General features: G+C 44.9%; 1 protein-coding gene across 1 annotated transcript in view; it reads left to right on the top strand.

The window, feature by feature from the left end:
- The first annotated feature begins 924 nt into the window (after nt 1–924).
- The window catches only part of DACT3 (dishevelled binding antagonist of beta catenin 3), a 281,140-nt gene continuing 263,711 nt past the window's right edge, over nt 925–18,353 (top strand). Inside the window, exon 1 of the mRNA XM_069207670.1 lies at nt 925–1,200. Coding sequence (XP_069063771.1) covers nt 1,003–1,200 — 198 coding nt within the window. The 5' untranslated portion in view covers nt 925–1,002. The remainder of the gene's footprint in view (nt 1,201–18,353) is intronic.

Genomic DNA, 18,353 nt, shown 5'->3' on the forward strand with positions numbered 1-18,353 from the left:
GGCGAGTTAAGAACGTTTGGTTAAGAGGTGTTGCCCGTTGGAGTCTGGGACAGGGATGCAGTTAAAAGGGAAAGATGAGGGAGGTGGGACTAGAGAAAAATCTAATTGTGGTGAGGACTATTAGGTAAGGGGGTACTGTTGTGCATGTTCACATCGCTTTATAACGAGGGTCCAGTTTTTAGCCTACGAGGCAGTGCCAGGGTTTGTATGTTTTTGTAATCCAAACCTTTCTTATTAAATTAGCTTTTTCCATGATATGGAAGGTGTGTTTCTTGTGCTTGGGCCATTCAATCTAATGAGGAGTATGTTATCTAGGCACACCGTAAATGAGAGGAATTAATTGTTTTCATTACCATATTTTCGGTATTTTTTTTCGACCACCGTATTTCTCTTTGGTGGAGGTAATACAAAAACACATTCTTCCGTCTTGCAATAGAATCTTCGATAGTTCTATTTCCAAGCGATGTCTGTAGTTTACTGCCTGTTCGCTTTCGATGAAATACCTTTCTAGTCATCCATTTGTGCATCCTTCTGACTGTTTATTTTGGGTCTCGGGTTTCCATATTTTGATCGGCTTCTACAGAGCACACAGGTCGTTCATCCAACGGCCTTGCACCAAGGCGTGGCTAGGGAGACGAGCCCCTGATTCAACGTTCGGGTGCCTGTGACAGTCTTGTCGCACGTTTCCAAAATAAAAAGCTACTTCCTCCAATGAAAGCCCAGGAGGGCGGGGTTATAATTAAAATTGTCAAGGACGCAGTTAAATGAAAACGTACTGAGGGCGCGTTTATGCAAAGCTCCTGGGCGTTCTGTCCAATGTAGGCGCGGAAACGGGGCGGGAACGTGCAGCGGGAGGCCGGCGGACCTATGGGAAGGGCGTATTCAGATGAAAGCTGACAGGCAGCGCACGAGACCTGAGGCGGCAGCGCTGCCAGTGCTGGGAAGGCTGTAGTCTGGTGGAAGCAGCCAAGCAACGTGGAGCTCGCCCCAGGGAGCGCCGCAATGATCCGCGCCTTCTCCATCAGCCCTGGTGGGGACCGCAGCCGTTTGCGGGGATGGCTTCGGGGCAGCCTGGCTGGTCTGTGTGAGCTGCAGCTGCTGCGTGACCGTCAGGAGCTGCGGGTGCGAAAGGCGCTGCGCGGAGGCGAGACCACCGAAGAGGATGAGGAGGAAGCGGCGCTGGAAGCTGCAGAGCAGATGGTGAGTCCCTGCGGTAGGGCTGAGGTTGTGGGCACTGTTTTGGATTGGGCTTTCCGTGCACATTTCTGTGGCATTAGCACGGGGAGCTTTGACATTATAGCGGATTTTGTATTCCACCTCAGAGCACTGCACATCACGGTCAGAGCTAGGAACATTAATTAAAAGGATGTAATTGTCTTAATTGAATCATTTAGTAATTTTAATATTCTTGCCATTATTGAGGGTGCCAAAGAATTCAAGATCTCTGCTTGGATTTGTGAAATTTCTGTCACATCTGCATACGCGAAGTAATAATGTTAATACAAGGAGTAGGCGTCACTTGACTTAGGGCAGTAATGCATTGGATATCGATTCCCTGATTGGAGGAGCTCGTGCAGATGATCTCACTGCCAGGGCTAGAGGCTATAATGCATAGACCACTGTGAGAACTGGAGGTATCGCTCCCTACCAGGCCTGGAGGCAGCAATGCATAGGTTGCTGTAGGTCATTATGCGAACTGTAGATGTCATTGCCACGGCCGAAGGAATTAACGACTGTGCTGGCACTGGCGGAACCGGAGGGAATAGTGCGTAGATCACTCTGAGAACTGGAGGTGTCACCACCTACCAGACCCGACGGCAGTAATGCATATATATGCCTCTATGGGAACTGTATGTAGATGGACAGGAGGCATTACTGGTAAAACTGGACGCAATTATGACTAGGCTGGTGTGGCTAGTGCCTGAGGCATTAATGCGTAGGCTGCCAGTGCCAATGGTAGCCCACTGTGGAAGTGGAAGCTATCACTTCCAGAGTTGGAGGCTATAGCACGTGTTAATGTGCGAACTGGCGATGTCACTTCCGGGACTGAAGGCAATAATGCATAGGCCACTGTGAGAACTGGAGGACTGCCAAGACTGGTGGCATTAATGTATTGGCCAATGTTTGAACTGAATATCTTACTGTCAGGAATGGATGTATTAATGCCTATGCTGTCACTGCTAGAACTGGAGGCAATAATGCACAGGCCTCTCTGAGAAATGAAGGTGTCACTTCCATGACTGGAGGTAATAATAAATACTTCTCACTACCCGGACTGAAGGCAGTGATGTTTAGGCCATTATGCACACCTGCCAGGAATGGAGGCAATAATACCTAGGCTGTCACTGACAGGACTGAAGACTATAATGGCTAGGATGTCACTGCCAGGACCGAGGGCAATAATGCAGCCTGCCACTGCTAGGACCGAGGGCTGCAATGCCTAGGCCTTTACTGTCGGGCCCGATGGTAAAAATGCAGGGATCACTGTGAGAAAACGCGATCACTGACAGAACTGAAAACTAGAAAACCTAGACTGGTACTGCCAGGACCGAAGGCAATAATACACTGGCCACTGTGAGATAAGAAGACATCACCGCCAGTCCTGGAGGCAATAATGCATTGGCTGTCACTGCCAGGACCGAGAACAATAGTGTCCAGGCTGCCGCTGCAAGGGCGAAAGGCATAATTTGTAGACTGTCCGTGTCAGAACTGGAAGTGTCACTGCCAGGATTAGAGTCAGCAATGCTTTGGAAACTTTGAGAAGTGGCAGTGTCACCGTCAGGACTGGATGCTATTCCGCATAAGTTGTCACTGCCGTTAAAGGAGGCTAGAAACGATAGTTCTAGGAGGCCTGACTGCATACACTGCCATTGCCAGAAGTGAAAGCATCACTAAGGAGACTGGGGGAAACCATGTACATGCTGTCATACTCCTAGGACTTGAGGGAAGAAAGGCAGGACACCATTGCCAGAACTGGGGCAACATGGCCAAGGTGGCGTTAGTAATACGTAGGCCTTCACTTTCAGAACTAGCGGTGTCACAGCCTGTGCATAATGCGTGCGCCATCGTGGCCATGACTCGAGGTGGCACTGCCGCGACTGGAAGCAACAATGCATGTACCATTAGTGCCAGAACTGGTATTCTAAGTCGTACAAAAAAACTGCTTGCAAGAGTAATGGGCGTAAGATCATTGCCAAGACTAGGTCAGTATTGCCAGGACTGTAGGTAGTAATGTATAGGTTACCACTTCCAGAGTTCAAGGCAAAAAATGCATAATCATCAGTGTGACAACGGCAGAGTATTGCTTCCATGTCTAATGGTTCGTGGTTCTATATTCTAAGGTTATCGATAATACTACGGAGATTTCTGCTAAGACTTCAGGCAACATTGCCATCCATAGAGGCAGTAATGCATTGACTAATACAGCCAGGCCATGAAGTAATGCATTGTGACACTACTGTCGGCACTTGATCCATTAATGCATTGGATCTCATTGACTAGGTTAGATTTGTTCTATCAAAAGGTTTCCGTGGCGAAGAGTGAGGGTTTTAATGCTCGGGGACCTCACAACTGGCCCTGGGGCAGTAATGCCTGGGCGCAATTCTTTCGACTGAATGCATTAAGGCACAGGGCCACATCACTGCCAAGACTGGAGGTAACAATGTATAGATCTGTGGACTGCCAGAATACAAGACAGTAATGCAAAGGGCTGCCACTGTCAGGAAAGGAGCTGTAATGAACAGGGCAAATCTTGCCTTGTTGAGAAACAATTGCATCTGATCACATTGTAATGTTGCATTAGATTATGACTATTAATAATGATACATTGTGATGCTCCTTGGTGGTAGCAAGGACATGGAATGCTCTTTCATCCTGGAACCATTAATGGACAGGATGGCCACTGGAATTATCAGTAATAGAGGACCAAATTATTTGACAGGGTTCATTTAATTATGCTTTGTCAAACATTTAGACTGCATAGTGTGGCACGTTCTGTGCAGGGTCATTTTGCTTTTTCGGCATTGTAGCACCCAATGCTGTTAGGGCAAATGTTTCGTCTCATTAGTGCCAATTTAACACCCGAATGCAGCGATTGAAAGTTGTCCAGTTCACCTTTCTGAACGCTTTAACGCTGCGCGGCACCTTGTGTGGCCCTGCCTTTCATGTACCTTTTGATCTGCTTGAGTAAGACCCATCATTTTATTGATGTTGGTGAATAAAGCAGCAGATGGTTGATAATGGGGCAAGTGCTGTGAATCCATAATTGAGAAAAATGCTGTGAATCGCCTAATTCCAGCTGTCCTGTGTGCAGGTTCATTTTTATCTTGACTGGAGATAAGAATGCACTTGGGATCGTTACTATGTCTGGAGACCGCGTCGCATAACGCTATCACCAGGAGGGAACAGAATTATGAAACACAAGCTGCCAAAAAGAAATGTGGCTGACAGATCATATGACACCACTTGCCAGTACTGGCAGTATTGATGCACCGTGACTTCGGTGCCAGGGCTAGAGCCTTTTCGCCAAGCTGAAGCAAATAATGCATGGCGACATCATTGTCAGGGTTGGAGCCATTAATGTGTAAGGATTGCACTGTCACGACTATGACAATAATAGACAGGGCTCTTGTTGCCAGCACTGGAGACCACAGTGCATAGGTACTGGGATAGAACCAGAGCCGATAATGCTTAGGGGCTTAACTTCCATGACTGGGGGCTTTAATGCTTAAGCGCATCATGCATGGCTCAGGTACATAAGCAGGGCCTCTGGAATAAAGCAGCAGGTCAGGGCCAAATTATGCTGCAGGGTTGAGTAAATTATGTGGCAAGCTGAGCCAAATTATGCGGCATAACGCGGCACATTTTGTAATAGTATAACTTCATTATTTTCACATTTAAAAACCTGGTAATGCTGTATGGCATTTGTTGCACTCTATTAGTACCAGTTTAACATCCAAATATAGCAACAAGCAACAGAAAGGTGACCAGTCCAGCTTTGCAAAGGGCCTTCCACTGCATTGTAGCACGTCGCAGCATTTGTTTAGTAACTTTTAAACCATTTGAGTTAAAAACATTTTTTTATTAAAATCAGCAGATTATGGATTATGTGGCAAATCTATTATTATGTGAGAATCGACGCAGCCGCACAATCACATAATTCCGGTGGACCTGGACATAATGCGTAGGGACAATACGGCCGTGGCTGAAGCAACTAAAATATATAGGTTTCGATGTATACTTTGAAGTAATTGGGCTCGATTCACCATTGTGTAGCATCTTTACTACCAGGACAGCTACCATTGTTGCATAAGAACATGCTGCAGTTTCCGTAGCAGTAATGGATACGGTATTGCCACCTGGACTACAGAAAAATGCATAGCGATGCCACTGACAGATTTGGTGGAAGTAATGAGTTAGTGCATTACTGCCAGAAACACATGAATATCACTGGCAGGGCTGAAGGCAACAGTGCATAGGACGTAGACCAGGAGGAGTACTAATGCATAGGGACATTGTTGCAAGGAGTGAAGCAGTTATTGCTTGAGGCCATCGCTGCCAGGGTTGGGTACAGTAACACATACACACTTAAGTAGCAGGAGTAGAGGCAATAATACAGGTGTTCGCCGCATTATTACCAGCAGTGGTCCAGTAATGCTTTGGGTGTTTGAAGGGCTAGAGACAATCCTGCACAAGGATGTCACTTCCAGAACTGATGTTATTAACGTTTAGCATCATAACTACCTGGAATGATACCATTATTGTACAAAGCTTGAGTTCAAGTAATAGGCATCAATGCATAAGAACATCTCTACCAAGACTGGCACAATTATTGGAGAGGGGGCATTGTAGTCCAGTTAGGGGGAAATTGCATAGGTGCATTATGGCTAGGATTCCAGGAAACGTTGCATAGCGGCCTTTAATGGCTAGGACTTCAGTGCTAAAGTAGAGAAGATAATGCATAGCACCATCTCTGCCCCCACAGACAGATGGAGTAGTTCAACAAGGCATGCTAGCTCTACCGTCTAGCTGTGTCACCGCTTCTTTATGTTACTCTTTCTCAATTCTTTCTCCTTTTCCTAGCTGTCACTCTCTTGCTCTGGGTCAAAAACTTATGAGGAAAAATGAGTCCCAAGCCCCCAGAAATGAGTGTTGGTGCCCGACACCGGAACAAATTAAGCACTGTGCCATTTAGACTACCTGAAGATGCTTTTCAATTATATCCGTTTAGAATGATAGTTGTGCTTTCTGAGGGCCTCTTCAAAGAACCACTCAACATTGTGGTAACATTTGTAGATATAGCTATAATATTGAGTTTGTATTGGTTGCTGGAAGGTGAAACATCCTGCACTCTCGGTGAACAGAACTGCCTGGGCAGGTGGTAGACAGCTGTAATGCATAAGATATATTTTTCTAGGTGCAGATAAATGGCAGGAACTTCTGCCACGCCTGAAGGTAGTAATAAGTTGCCATCACTCACTGCCAAAACTGGAGGCAGTAATACATAGGCCACTGCTGCCGAACTGGAAGCAATATTTCAAAGGCCACCACTGTCACGGCTGGAGATTTTTCATGCATAGGCCATCATTACAAGAACTGAAGGTAAAAAAACAAAAACCATCACCGTCTGAACAGGAAATAATAACGCATAAACCATCACTGTCTGAACTGGAGATAATAATAATACAAATGCCATCACTGGAAAGCATGGAAAATCTATTGCATATGACATCACTGCCCGAATGGGCGCAGTAATGCATAGACCACCACTGCTAGAAGTGGAGGATTTACTGCATTGGTCACCGGTGCCAGAACTGGAGGCAATATTACAAAGGCCACCGCTCTCAATACTAGAGGATTTAATGCATAGGCCATTGCTGCATAAGCAATGACTGTCAGTACTGGAGGCAATCATTCAAAGGCCATCAGTAGCCGAACATGGAGGATCTGCTGCACAGAACACCACTGCCAAAAATGGAGTCTATAATACATATGCCACCAATGCCTGAATGGGGAAAATAATGCATAGGTGTCCGCTGCTAGAACGGGAGGTAATTTGCACAGGCCGTCACTGCCAGTACAGGCAATAATGCATACGTTATCACTGCCAGAACAGGAGGTGATAAGACATAGGCCATCACTAGCAGAACTGCTACGTATCACTGCTAGGGCTGGAAGTGAGAATACATATGACGTTATTATTGTGACTGAATGCGTTATGCAGATGACGTTACTTTCAATACTGGGGCAATACTTCTACGGATGCCATTCAACAGATTGGAATTACCATTGCCAATGAAGGTAATGCACTGAAGCATTGCATTTGGAGCAGTGCTGAATAATGCATAGAGCATCTCTGGCAGGGCAGGGCGCGGCATTGCTTACGGGCATTAATGATAACTGGTGGCCATAATGCATAGGGGTTTAACTAACCATTTTGGTGGCTGTTGCCCACCAGTATGTTGCTGCTGAATCTGATGCCATTTATACAGGGGAACATCACTTTCAGAACCGAAGCCATAATTACATAAGAACATCACTACCAGGAGGTCCTCATTACAAAGACGCATATGGGCCAGTTGTCAAGGAGAGAACGGGAGCAGGGTGGTGTCAGCTAAGCATCTCTTGACTGCGCCAATCAGCAGCTCTGTAGACGTTGCAATATTGAAGTGACACTTAACCATCTACATAAACACTCGGGTGATTGGATGTTGTTGTTTATGCGCATACAAATGATTGTGTGTCGGAAGTATTTCATCAAAACCACTTAGAGTGAGTTAAGTGCCACGCGGGAAGGTATTGCTGGGTCTGGAGGATGTAGTGCAACGATTAAGGACATTGTTGGTAAGGGCCATTCAGTGGTACATACACTGGCATTTCAGCCACAAGAGTAACGGTGCCAAAAAATGGGATCTTTTCTGCCACAGGGATAACAGTGGCACTCATTTTTGGAGATCAGCATTTATTTTTTCATCATCAGGTTTTGACCCAGAACAAGAGAGAGAAAGGTGAAAAGGGGACAGAAGGAGGAAGAGAAAGATGGACAAGCAGTGGTAAAAGGAGACAGGAAGGACCACAAAGGAAGCCGTGGTTTTCTACTGGACATTCAGATCTGATGAGTTCTTCCCGGCAGCATCTTGTAGGGCAGCTTGAACTTAAACTTTCAAAATCAGAAAGCGGATGTTGTTATCCATAAGCCACACCATTCTTGTGCACCTCTGTTCATAGCTCGGTGTACATCAGGCCGAGAAAAGAACTGTGGGTAACCCTCGGAGGGGCGCGCGCACACCCTCCCACTTTCGCCCCATAACCACAAGTACGTAGAGGCCCTTTTTGTGAATTTAGGAGCCACATTGGGCAGCCGGATCAACCGAAGCAGGATTGAGATACAGCCGCGTTAGGGCCAAGACCTACGCTACACCTTCTAATCTGAAAAGGAAATCGCAGCTTGTGTGTGCCGAGGCCCCTTTTTGTTTACAGCATATATTTTTAGAACACGCATATTGTTTGACGGTCCCTCCATCCCGCATGTACATTTAGGGGTCTTCAGAACTCCCAGCATCGCATAACTAAAGCCTCGTGACAAAATGAAAAAAATGAAAAAGTGTGACAACTGAGAACCCCAAAGGAGCGCGAAAGGCACATCGCGTGTAGCGTAATAGAGCCGCGGAAAGTCGATGCGAAGAGTTAATCGATTGTGGGTTAATTTAGCCTTGAAGTGAATGGGGATGAGGTCTGGTAACCAGGCTGTGGTTTGGGATGGTTTTAATGGCTGTAAGAGGGTTTGAGAGACCAAGAGACAGACCAAGGCATTGACGGATTGCTGTGGGGTCAAAGGGCGGCGAGAATATTTGACATGTGAACGTGCTGCCCTGCTGGGCACCGCTGAAGACAGGCGTCAGCTCTGCAAACACTCAAGTGCAGAACATTGAAATACAAGCGTGTGTTGGTGCTGATATTTAAGGTTTGCAATTTGTTCTTAATAAATTGCGAAATAACCACTCGAGATAAATTGTTACAATTTATTATATCCCAGATGTTCGTCTCACGAATAGTTACAGCGCGTACACACACACCATGTAGCTGTCTATTGCTTGTGTCTCGCGACTGTGGTTTATTCTGTGTGATGACATAAACACATACGAACGCCAGAGAGGCATGATGACGTTACCAGGCCGCTCTGCTGTTCATTTTACCATTCTGACAACGTTGTAGCAAGCTAGCATCTACCGCCTAAAAATCGTTCCTTTTTAGTTCACATTTGGAGAGTAGTTTAGTGGTGTCAGAGACCATAAAGAGGAAATATTTTTTGTTAGTAGGGCGAATTTCTTCAATTGAAAACTATTATGTAGCTCGGCTCAACCCAAGGGCTTTGGCTCCTAAGCCAGCATTTTTTTTTTTTTTTTTTACAAACTACATTTATGGTATGTTTAGTAATACTAAAAAAGTACTATTAATGTACTGTAAACTGCTATTCACTAACCTATGTGTGGAGGTTTACACCTCCAACTCTCCCATCTTTTACATGCTGAGGTCTCCACCCAGGCTACAGATATCTCCAAACACGTAGATATACATTTTAGTACTAAATGTGGGAGGCACGAGTGTAAGTGACTGGAAAATGGGGAATATTTATTTATAAATGGGCAGCATTTAGCTAGGAGTATTTTTAGGATTAAGAGAAGGCTAGGGGAGGGGTTAGTGGGGCACAGTTACCCACCCACAAGAGAGTAAGCCCATTGGTATTCACAAACTGCACTTCTGTAGTTACTATAACCAACCAAGCCTTGGTAAAGCAAATGAGTCTTACCTACTCACTTATACAAGAGCTATGGCTTTGCCAATGTGTTTTAGCATTGTTGTAAAATAGCCTGGCTGCTTTTCAGCATGGCTAAAAGTGAGTGGCATAGAGTGGAGTGGCATAGAGTGGAATTGCGTACATGGAGTGACGAAAAGTGGAGTGGAATGTCATGGAGTGGAGTGTCATAGAGTGGAGTAGAGTGTTGTGGAGTGGAATAGGATGGCGCATTGCCATTATAAACAACAAATTTTCAATTCACATGACAATGACATATGCACAAACAGTTTAATTGATTAAACAATACAGTGCACAAACAATAATATGTGGAACCGGCATCACCTAGTGTACTGATTTATTTTGATAGTATTAAAATATTTGTTTCCACCACATTTTTGAATTACAAAAAATGTACTTCACTTGTGCTTTCTTATTTCTGATATATTCTAAAATATTTGCACAGTTCAGTTATTTTGTTCTAGGAACAAACCTTTTCTTTCCCAGTACCTGAGAAGATTGTCACATAAATCCTCTCACTTTGAAGACCAGAAAGAAAAGTAAACACCAAGCTCTCTAAGAAGACAGAGACTGTCATTTGAATTCTGTCATTGAACACAATGTCAAATGTGACAAGATAAGATCAAAATTTTAGCGATGGTGAACAAAGTTTGCTCCACAAGAGCGATAAAGACATGCCGGACAGCCTAAACAAATAAAGCCAGCAAATAGAAATCCAGATAGTGTGAGTTACAAAGCCAATGGTAAGCTATGGGCAGAATACGGTCCCAGGGAAGTTTTCACAATGCCCGCAAGATGTAAATTTCAACCAGACAACTGCGCTGTCCTGTAGGCTTCGATCTAAAAAGACCCAACATAGTCATAAATGTACCTCAGGGGTAACTCCATTGGCACACATGGCCAACCACTGGTTGAAACACCCTCCAAAAGAAAATAATGGCATTTGTGACTTAAAATGCCATCAAGTAATGAAAGGATTACTTGATGTAACCATCCTTAATATTCCATGATTTGATGGACACCCTGTCCAATCAATGGAAAGCCATGAAAAACATATGAAAGCTAATGGCTAAAGAGAGGTAAGCCAAACCCTGCTTTCTCTGCATTCTTCTTTATACTGCATTGTAGATTGAGGACGAGCCCTTGCAACAGATAGCTAAAGCTGTCTCTAGTAAATCTTAAAAGCAGACCTCTGTAATTGTGTACCAGACATAAGGCTGCCCACTAAAGAAAAGAAAGAAAAATGAGATAGCTATTGGTATATGAGAACATATTAAGGGCCCGATTATGACTTTGTCAATGGTCCAGCAGACCGCCAAGGCGGCAGTCTGCTGAAGGGTGCCACGCGTACGGCCTCCCGACTGCCACATTATGAGTTCCCCATGGGGCTGGTGGTGCGTCGGCGGGGCAGACACGACGGCAAGCCCCGGCTATGGGAGCGAGCCTGCAGCTAATGCCGGCCATAGTACCTTGCCCCCAGATTGTTTGGCACACTGATCCAATGCACCACGTTGTGCATGGCACACAGTGCATCCACAGACTGCATAGGGGGACCCCATATGGCCCCCTGCCTCACCCTACATGGGCGCATTCCCTCAGGGGCCCTGTATTGGGCCCCTTTACTTGCCTGTCCACTGACCTGTTCATGGCAGAGTCTCTGCCATGAACAGCTCGGCAGTCAGGCAGGTCATAATACCCACTGCGGTGCCACTGCCAGCATTGCCAACATTGACCGCCGCGGTCTCCACCGCTGCAACTGCGGCAGCTCAGATGATTGCGGTGCCAGGGGTCTTGTGGCGGTCCAACCGCATTGCTTGTAATTTGGCGGTCAGACCACCAAGGCTGCGGTGGTCGGACTGCCGCCACCAGAGCGGTCTACGGACTGCCAAAGTAGTAATCAGGCCCCAAGTCTTGTGTTGATAAAGTGAGCAGGGAGGAATATAGATTGTCGGTAATGATGACACCCTGTCACACTGACTGTACAATGGCATGATAGGGGTATTGGTGACAGTTGTGCACTTCTAATGAGCAAGTGATTTGATGGTTCACGGAAGTTGCATGTCTAGGTTGAAGTGGCATTAGTAGGGGATTGAATGGAGAGGTATTGATTAGAGCAGTGGTTCCCAACCTGTGGGCCGGGGACCCCCGGAGGTCTGCGAAGCCTCCTCAGGGGGTCCGCGACTGCTTAGAAAATTTAATAATATTAGGTTCCAACTATCAGTAATGACTCAGTGGGGGTCCCTGGATTCCAATAGTGATTCAGTGGGGGTCCCTGGGCTCCAGTATTGATAAAATGGGGGTCCACAGAAGTCAAAAGGTTGGGAACCACTGGATTAGAGGCATTACAAGCAGAGGCGTAGATGTCCTACGTAAGAAGAAGTATTGCTTTTTTAGGAGAATTCAGTCCCTGGACTTAGGTTTGTTGACCCTAACAAAGAGATGTTAGTACCACAGTGTTGGAGGAACTGATCAGCGGGATAAAGGATGGTAGATAGTCATGAGAGTTCTGACTAGTCGAATATGTAGGTGTAGGGGTGTAGTAGATGAGCTCTGAGGAGCATTTCACATTCTAGAATTTATATATCGTTTTTTTGTTTATTTTCACATGAAATAAAGTGCTCAGGTGTGGTACTATTTGGAGTAGTGTTTTTGCCAAATGTGTAAATGTTCAGCAACTGTGGCAATAGAGAACAGATTTTGTTTTTGTTTCCAGGATGTCAGATGAAGTGTGTATCTTATCACATAATGTTTTGATGCCCAACTTATATAATATTTAGAGTGAGAAAGCAATGTTTGGGAACATATGCTGAAAGTTAGATTAAATTAGCAGTGTTTGGGATGAATCTGTCATGGGGCTAGAATACCAGAGGAGTTCAAGATAAGGCTGGGTGTAGGGAAGTCCCTATCCAACCATGAGGGAAGGCAAGCCTAATTTTCAAAGGAGTCCATGACGAATGAAGCTCTCCAGATCGTGACTAGTGGAGGGGAGCCCATGACGACAATGTATTGGGCACAGTCCGTGATAAGACATGGAACAGACAATCATGATATCAAAATTAATGCTTTAATGTTTTTTTTCATGGTGTGTTGCTTGCAAGTTTAAGTTGTCATTAGTGAAACCAAGGAATTTCGCCAATGGAAATGATGTGTAATTGAAGTAGTGGTGACCGTTATAAGCCTGGTGATGAGTCTATGATGAGACTTATATTGTTGATGATACTGAAATTGGATCTATAATTTGATTGATTCAAGGGAGTTCGCCAAGAAGGTGGTGGACTTGCAGGGAGTGAAGCTGAAGGCAACACATGCTGAGATTTGGAGTAATTGGTGAAGAGATTGGCAACAATCATTGTTCAGATTGAAAGGAAAAATGTGGGAAGGAGTTAATTGGATAACGAATGCCGATATTTGCGATACTGGTACTGAAATTTGGGAGAAATTTATGTTTGGGCTTGGGGGAAATCAATTTTGAGATTTCAGAGGCCGGTGTTCAGATTTTTTGGTACTCGATGTTGCCATTGCAGAGAGTTACATCTTGAAGTTTAATGTGATTGATGCTGAAATTTGCATGAATACATGTTGGAATTCGGAGGACTTGATACTTATATTTTCCTGAATAATTTTGTGCCATGGGAGATTGATGCTGATATTTAAGTAGAATGTTTGTTTAGGTGTGGTGGCAGTGACACTGAAATCGAGATTTGTGCCCAGCTAGGATTTGAGATCTAAGTAAAAACTGCAAGCATATGGAGTAGATACTTCTGAAGCTTCCTCGATTTTTTTTTTTCTTATTGTCATGTACTTCATGCCTCTTATGCTGTTACTCAGCTCTTGTACACTCCGAGTGTGAATGCAATGCAGAAAAATCGAATCTCTGGGTTGAATGGAAGGCCACGCAGGAATAGAGCCACTATTTTCAGTTGCATTTAAATAATTATTTTGAGGTAGGTACGATGAAGATATTTGAGGGATTTTGCATTGAGGGATTTTGAATTGAGAAATCGGATGGAGTTAATATAGGGACTGAGGAGAATAGCCTCAGATGTTTACAAAAGGACCTGTGTTGACCTTTGTGTTGACAACATGAGATTTGAAGAAGACAAGTACTAATATTCTGGCAGTAGTGTAGGGGCTAAACAGCTTATTATTAAGATTTGGGACATTTACAAACAGGTTGAGGGGATATGTGGCTGAAACCGATAGGTGTGATTGTTGAAATTTGGCAATTGTTCCACTTTTAACAAATCTGCCATACAGGGAGTGCAGAATTATTAGGCAAGTTGTATTTTTGAGGATTAATTTTATTATTGAACAACAACCATGTTCTCAATGAACCCAAAAAACTCATAAATATCAAAGCTGAATATTTTTGGAAGTAGTTTTTAGTTTGTTTTTAGTTTTAGCTATGTTAGGGGGATATCTGTGTGTGCAGGTGACTATTACTGTGCATAATTATTAGGCAACTTAACAAAAAACAAATATATACCCATTTCAATTATTTATTATTACCAGTGAAACCAATATAACATCTCAACATTCACAAATATACATTTCTGACATTCAAAAACAAAACAAAAACAAATCAGTGACCAATATAGCCACCTTTCTTTGCAAGGACACTCAAAAGCCTGCCATCCATGGATTCTGTCAGTGTTTTGATCTGTTCACCATCAACATTGCGTGCAGCAGCAACCACAGCCTCCCAGACACTGTTCAGAGAGGTGTACTGTTTTCCCTCCTTGTAAATCTCACATTTGATGATGGACCACAGGTTCTCAATGGGGTTCAGATCAGGTGAACAAGGAGGCCAGGTCATTAGATTTCCTTCTTTTATACCCTTTCTTGCCAGCCACGCTGTGGAGTACTTGGACGCGTGTGATGGAGCATTGTCCTGCATGAAAATCATGTTTTTCTTGAAGGATGCAGACTTCTTCCTGTACCACTGCTTGAAGAAGGTGTCTTCCAGGAACTGGCAGTAGGACTGGGAGTTGAGCTTGACTCCATCCTCAACCCGAAAAGGCCCCACAAGCTCATCTTTGATGATACCAGCCCAAACCAGTACTCCACCTCCACCTTGCTGGCGTCTGAGTCGGACTGGAGCTCTCTGCCCTTTACCAATCCAGCCACGGGCCCATCCATCTGCCCCATCAAGACTCACTCTCATTTCATCAGTCCATAAAACCTTAGAAAAATCAGTCTTGAGATATTTCTTGGCCCAGTCTTGACGTTTCAGCTTGTGTGTCTTGTTCAGTGGTGGTCGTCTTTCAGCCTTTCTTACCTTGGCCATGTCTCTGAGTATTGCACACCTTGTGCTTTTGGGCACTCCAGTGATGTTGCAGCTCTGAAATATGGCCAAACTGGTGGCAAGTGGCATCGTGGCAGCTGCACGCTTGACTTTTCTCAGTTCATGGGCAGTTATTTTGCGCCTTGGTTTTTCCACACGCTTCTTGCGACCCTGTTGACTATTTTGAATGAAACGCTTGATTGTTCGATGATCACGCTTCAGAAGCTTTGCAATTTTAAGTGTGCTGCATCCCTCTGCAAGATATCTCACTATTTTTGACTTTTCTGAGCCTGTCAAGTCCTTCTTTTGACCCATTTTGCCAAAGGAAAGGAAGTTGCCTAATAATTATGCACACCTGATATAGGGTGTTGATGTCATTAGACCACACCCCTTCTCATTACAGAGATGCACATCACCTAATATGCTTAATTGGTAGTAGGCTTTCGAGCCTATACAGCTTGAAGTAAGACAACATGCATGAAGAGGATGATGTGGTCAAAATACTCATTTGCCTAATAATTCTGCACTCCCTGTATACTTTTATTAGATAGTGGTATACCAATCAATGAGGCAGGCGTTCATTAAAGATGGAAAAATCATATGTAAAAAGCAGTCTTTCGGCTACGTTAGCATTCCTCAGTACTGATACTAGGTGCAGGTTCTGAGTTAAACCCAGGAATGCCAAGGACCAATTTACAAGATTATCATGGCACAAAAACCAGTTCATTTCCAGCAGTCGGCTGTGTGATATAACGAACAATGTTGGACATGATGCCGAGTGAGGCCCCACCAGAATGGGGCAGTTCTGGGCCCCTCCCTCACAGCCAAGGCATCTTGAGTCGCTCCTCTCCGAGGGTGGTCTTTGTGTCCCTAAGAATACCCTTCACACAGCATTTGACATTCGGTCTCAGGTGACTGGCTGTTGCCCCTTGCATGCACAGCCCAGATTTAGACCAGCAATATGTTGGTCTAATTCTAAATCGTAATTTCCTTAATGCAGCCAGCCATTTAATTTGAAAGCGGTCAGAGCCAGAAACACATTCGCATAGGAGCACCCTATGCAGGTACATTCCCAGTCGCATAGCAGAGGCGAACTGTGTAATAGGACTGTGGTAAATTGTGGTAGCGGCTTTGAAATATTGAGCTTTGCGTAATCAGCGGTGCCTATTGCCCTGCAATATCTAGACCTACAAACTGTTGACACAATCCTCGCATGGCCCTTTTGGAATGTGCTCAGCAAGCCATCTGCACCTCTCTGGGTTTGACCACTTGAGTGACACTGCAGTCTGCGTCTGCTGAGACTGTCACACTATGCGCACAAGGGCAGATTTTACTGATTGGGGTACTCTGGCACTTGCATTTTTCCAGAGCAGGTTCTGGTTACAGCGAGGCCTAGTAGTGCTACAATATGTTCTGTACTTCCCAGATTTCTCTGCAAGGTTGATATCAACTCAGAAGTATATTGGTTCTCTTCTTTTGGATGATTATCACTTCATCATGTCTGCAAAACATTAAGGTGGTCATTATAACCACGGCGGTCTGCATGGCAGACCGCCGAAGTTGCGGGAGCCAGAATACCGCCATTGCTGGCGGTATGGCTGGCTCCCTATTTTGACTTTTCCGCTGGGCCAGCGGACGGTAACAGTTACCGTCCGCTGGCCCAGTGGAAAAGTCACATAAACATTGCCGCCGGCTCGTAATTGAGCCGGCGGCAATGCTGATGTGCAGCGGGTGCAGTAGCACCCGTCGCGCATTTAACTGCCTGAAATTCAGGCAGTGAAATGCGCGACGGGGCTCTGTCTGGGGGCCCCTGCACTGCCCATGCCAAGTGCATGGGCAGTGCAGGGGCCCCCTGAGTCCCCTTACCGCCAGCCTCTTCCTGGCGGTGCAAACCGCCAGAAACAGGCTGGCGGTAGGGGAGTCATAATCCCCAGGGCAGCGCTGCTTGCAGCGCTGCCCTGGTGGATTATCACCGCCGGGGCTGAAATGGCGGTATACCGCCGGCCCCGGCGGTGCGACTGCAGCGCTACAGCCGCGGTCCAAATACGCCGGGAGGCACCGCCAGCCTGTTGGCTGTGCTCCCGTCGTTTTGGCCCTGGCGGTCAAAGACCGCCAGGGTCATAATGACCCCATAAGTGTTTTCCTCTAAAGGACGTTGAACATTATAAAGGGCTGTATGTTATATTAGAAACTGATCTAGTTGAATTACATGATCCGACTAGTAATTTGCAACGTTTGTGTAAGAAACACAATGTGGTATTTGTTTTCTGGACTGCATTAATATTTTGATAAAAAATAATGGACTGTGTGACCGACCACTTCATATTTTTGTGGTATTTGCTACAGCAGGTGAGTCGTCTGTGCAGCTGCCACACCAGTAAGAATACTTTGCATCCAGTTTTCAGCCTAGGATCTTTGAACAACAGCAGGTGTTGTTATGCATATATTCTTCGAGGAGTGCATGACTGTTAGCCACCGAAGCTCAACACAGGAGCGGCGTCAAAGGCAACACTGCTCTAAATTTAGCGTATTCAGATAGCTGTTTTTGAATAATGTGCAAAAATGTGACTAACTAGTAACTCTCCATATCTTAGACGGTGAGGAGCCAGTATTCGATTTGCACCAAACAGCAGTTAGCCTGCTGGGAACTGCAGGTCTAACCTCACAATGGGAAAGGCAAAACTAGGCCTAGATGAAAATTCTCATATGCTGGTGTAATCTTGCGTAATTGCATTAATTTTGTGTTTGCTTGTTATGTGAAATCTCAATATTACGCTCTTCTAGCACATTGTGCAATTATGCTCCTCTTGCAGCAAACGTTTGGCATGAACGCAATGGAACAATGTGTGTGACATGGATGCGAGCGGCTGCAGTTTGTGGCATTTGTTTTTTTGTTTTTTGTTTTTTTGCACTACATATGTCATATAACTGAATATAATTTCTCACCAATTTTCTGAAATTTTGCAGTTACGTAAAAGCTAATTATGCAAATTTCCACACACCTAAGCAAAACTACGAATCCCACCATGCTTAGTGCGTTCAGGAGGAACCAAGAAAAAGAACCAAGATCCTGCAGATCTCCTGCATGGCATGGGGCATGTGTATCCCGAGCATTTCCTGAATATTCTCTAGATATCTATATAGTTGACATACTTTGAGAAGTGTGACTGAGACGAGGTATTTTAAAATGTTCGCTTAGTTATGGCTTGTTTTATGTTACCAGGTGATGTGTATGCCAATACTAATTTGTAGTAG

This window comes from Pleurodeles waltl, chromosome 9 (genome assembly GCF_031143425.1).
Source record: "Pleurodeles waltl isolate 20211129_DDA chromosome 9, aPleWal1.hap1.20221129, whole genome shotgun sequence".
Taxonomy (NCBI): Eukaryota; Metazoa; Chordata; class Amphibia; order Caudata; family Salamandridae; genus Pleurodeles; species Pleurodeles waltl.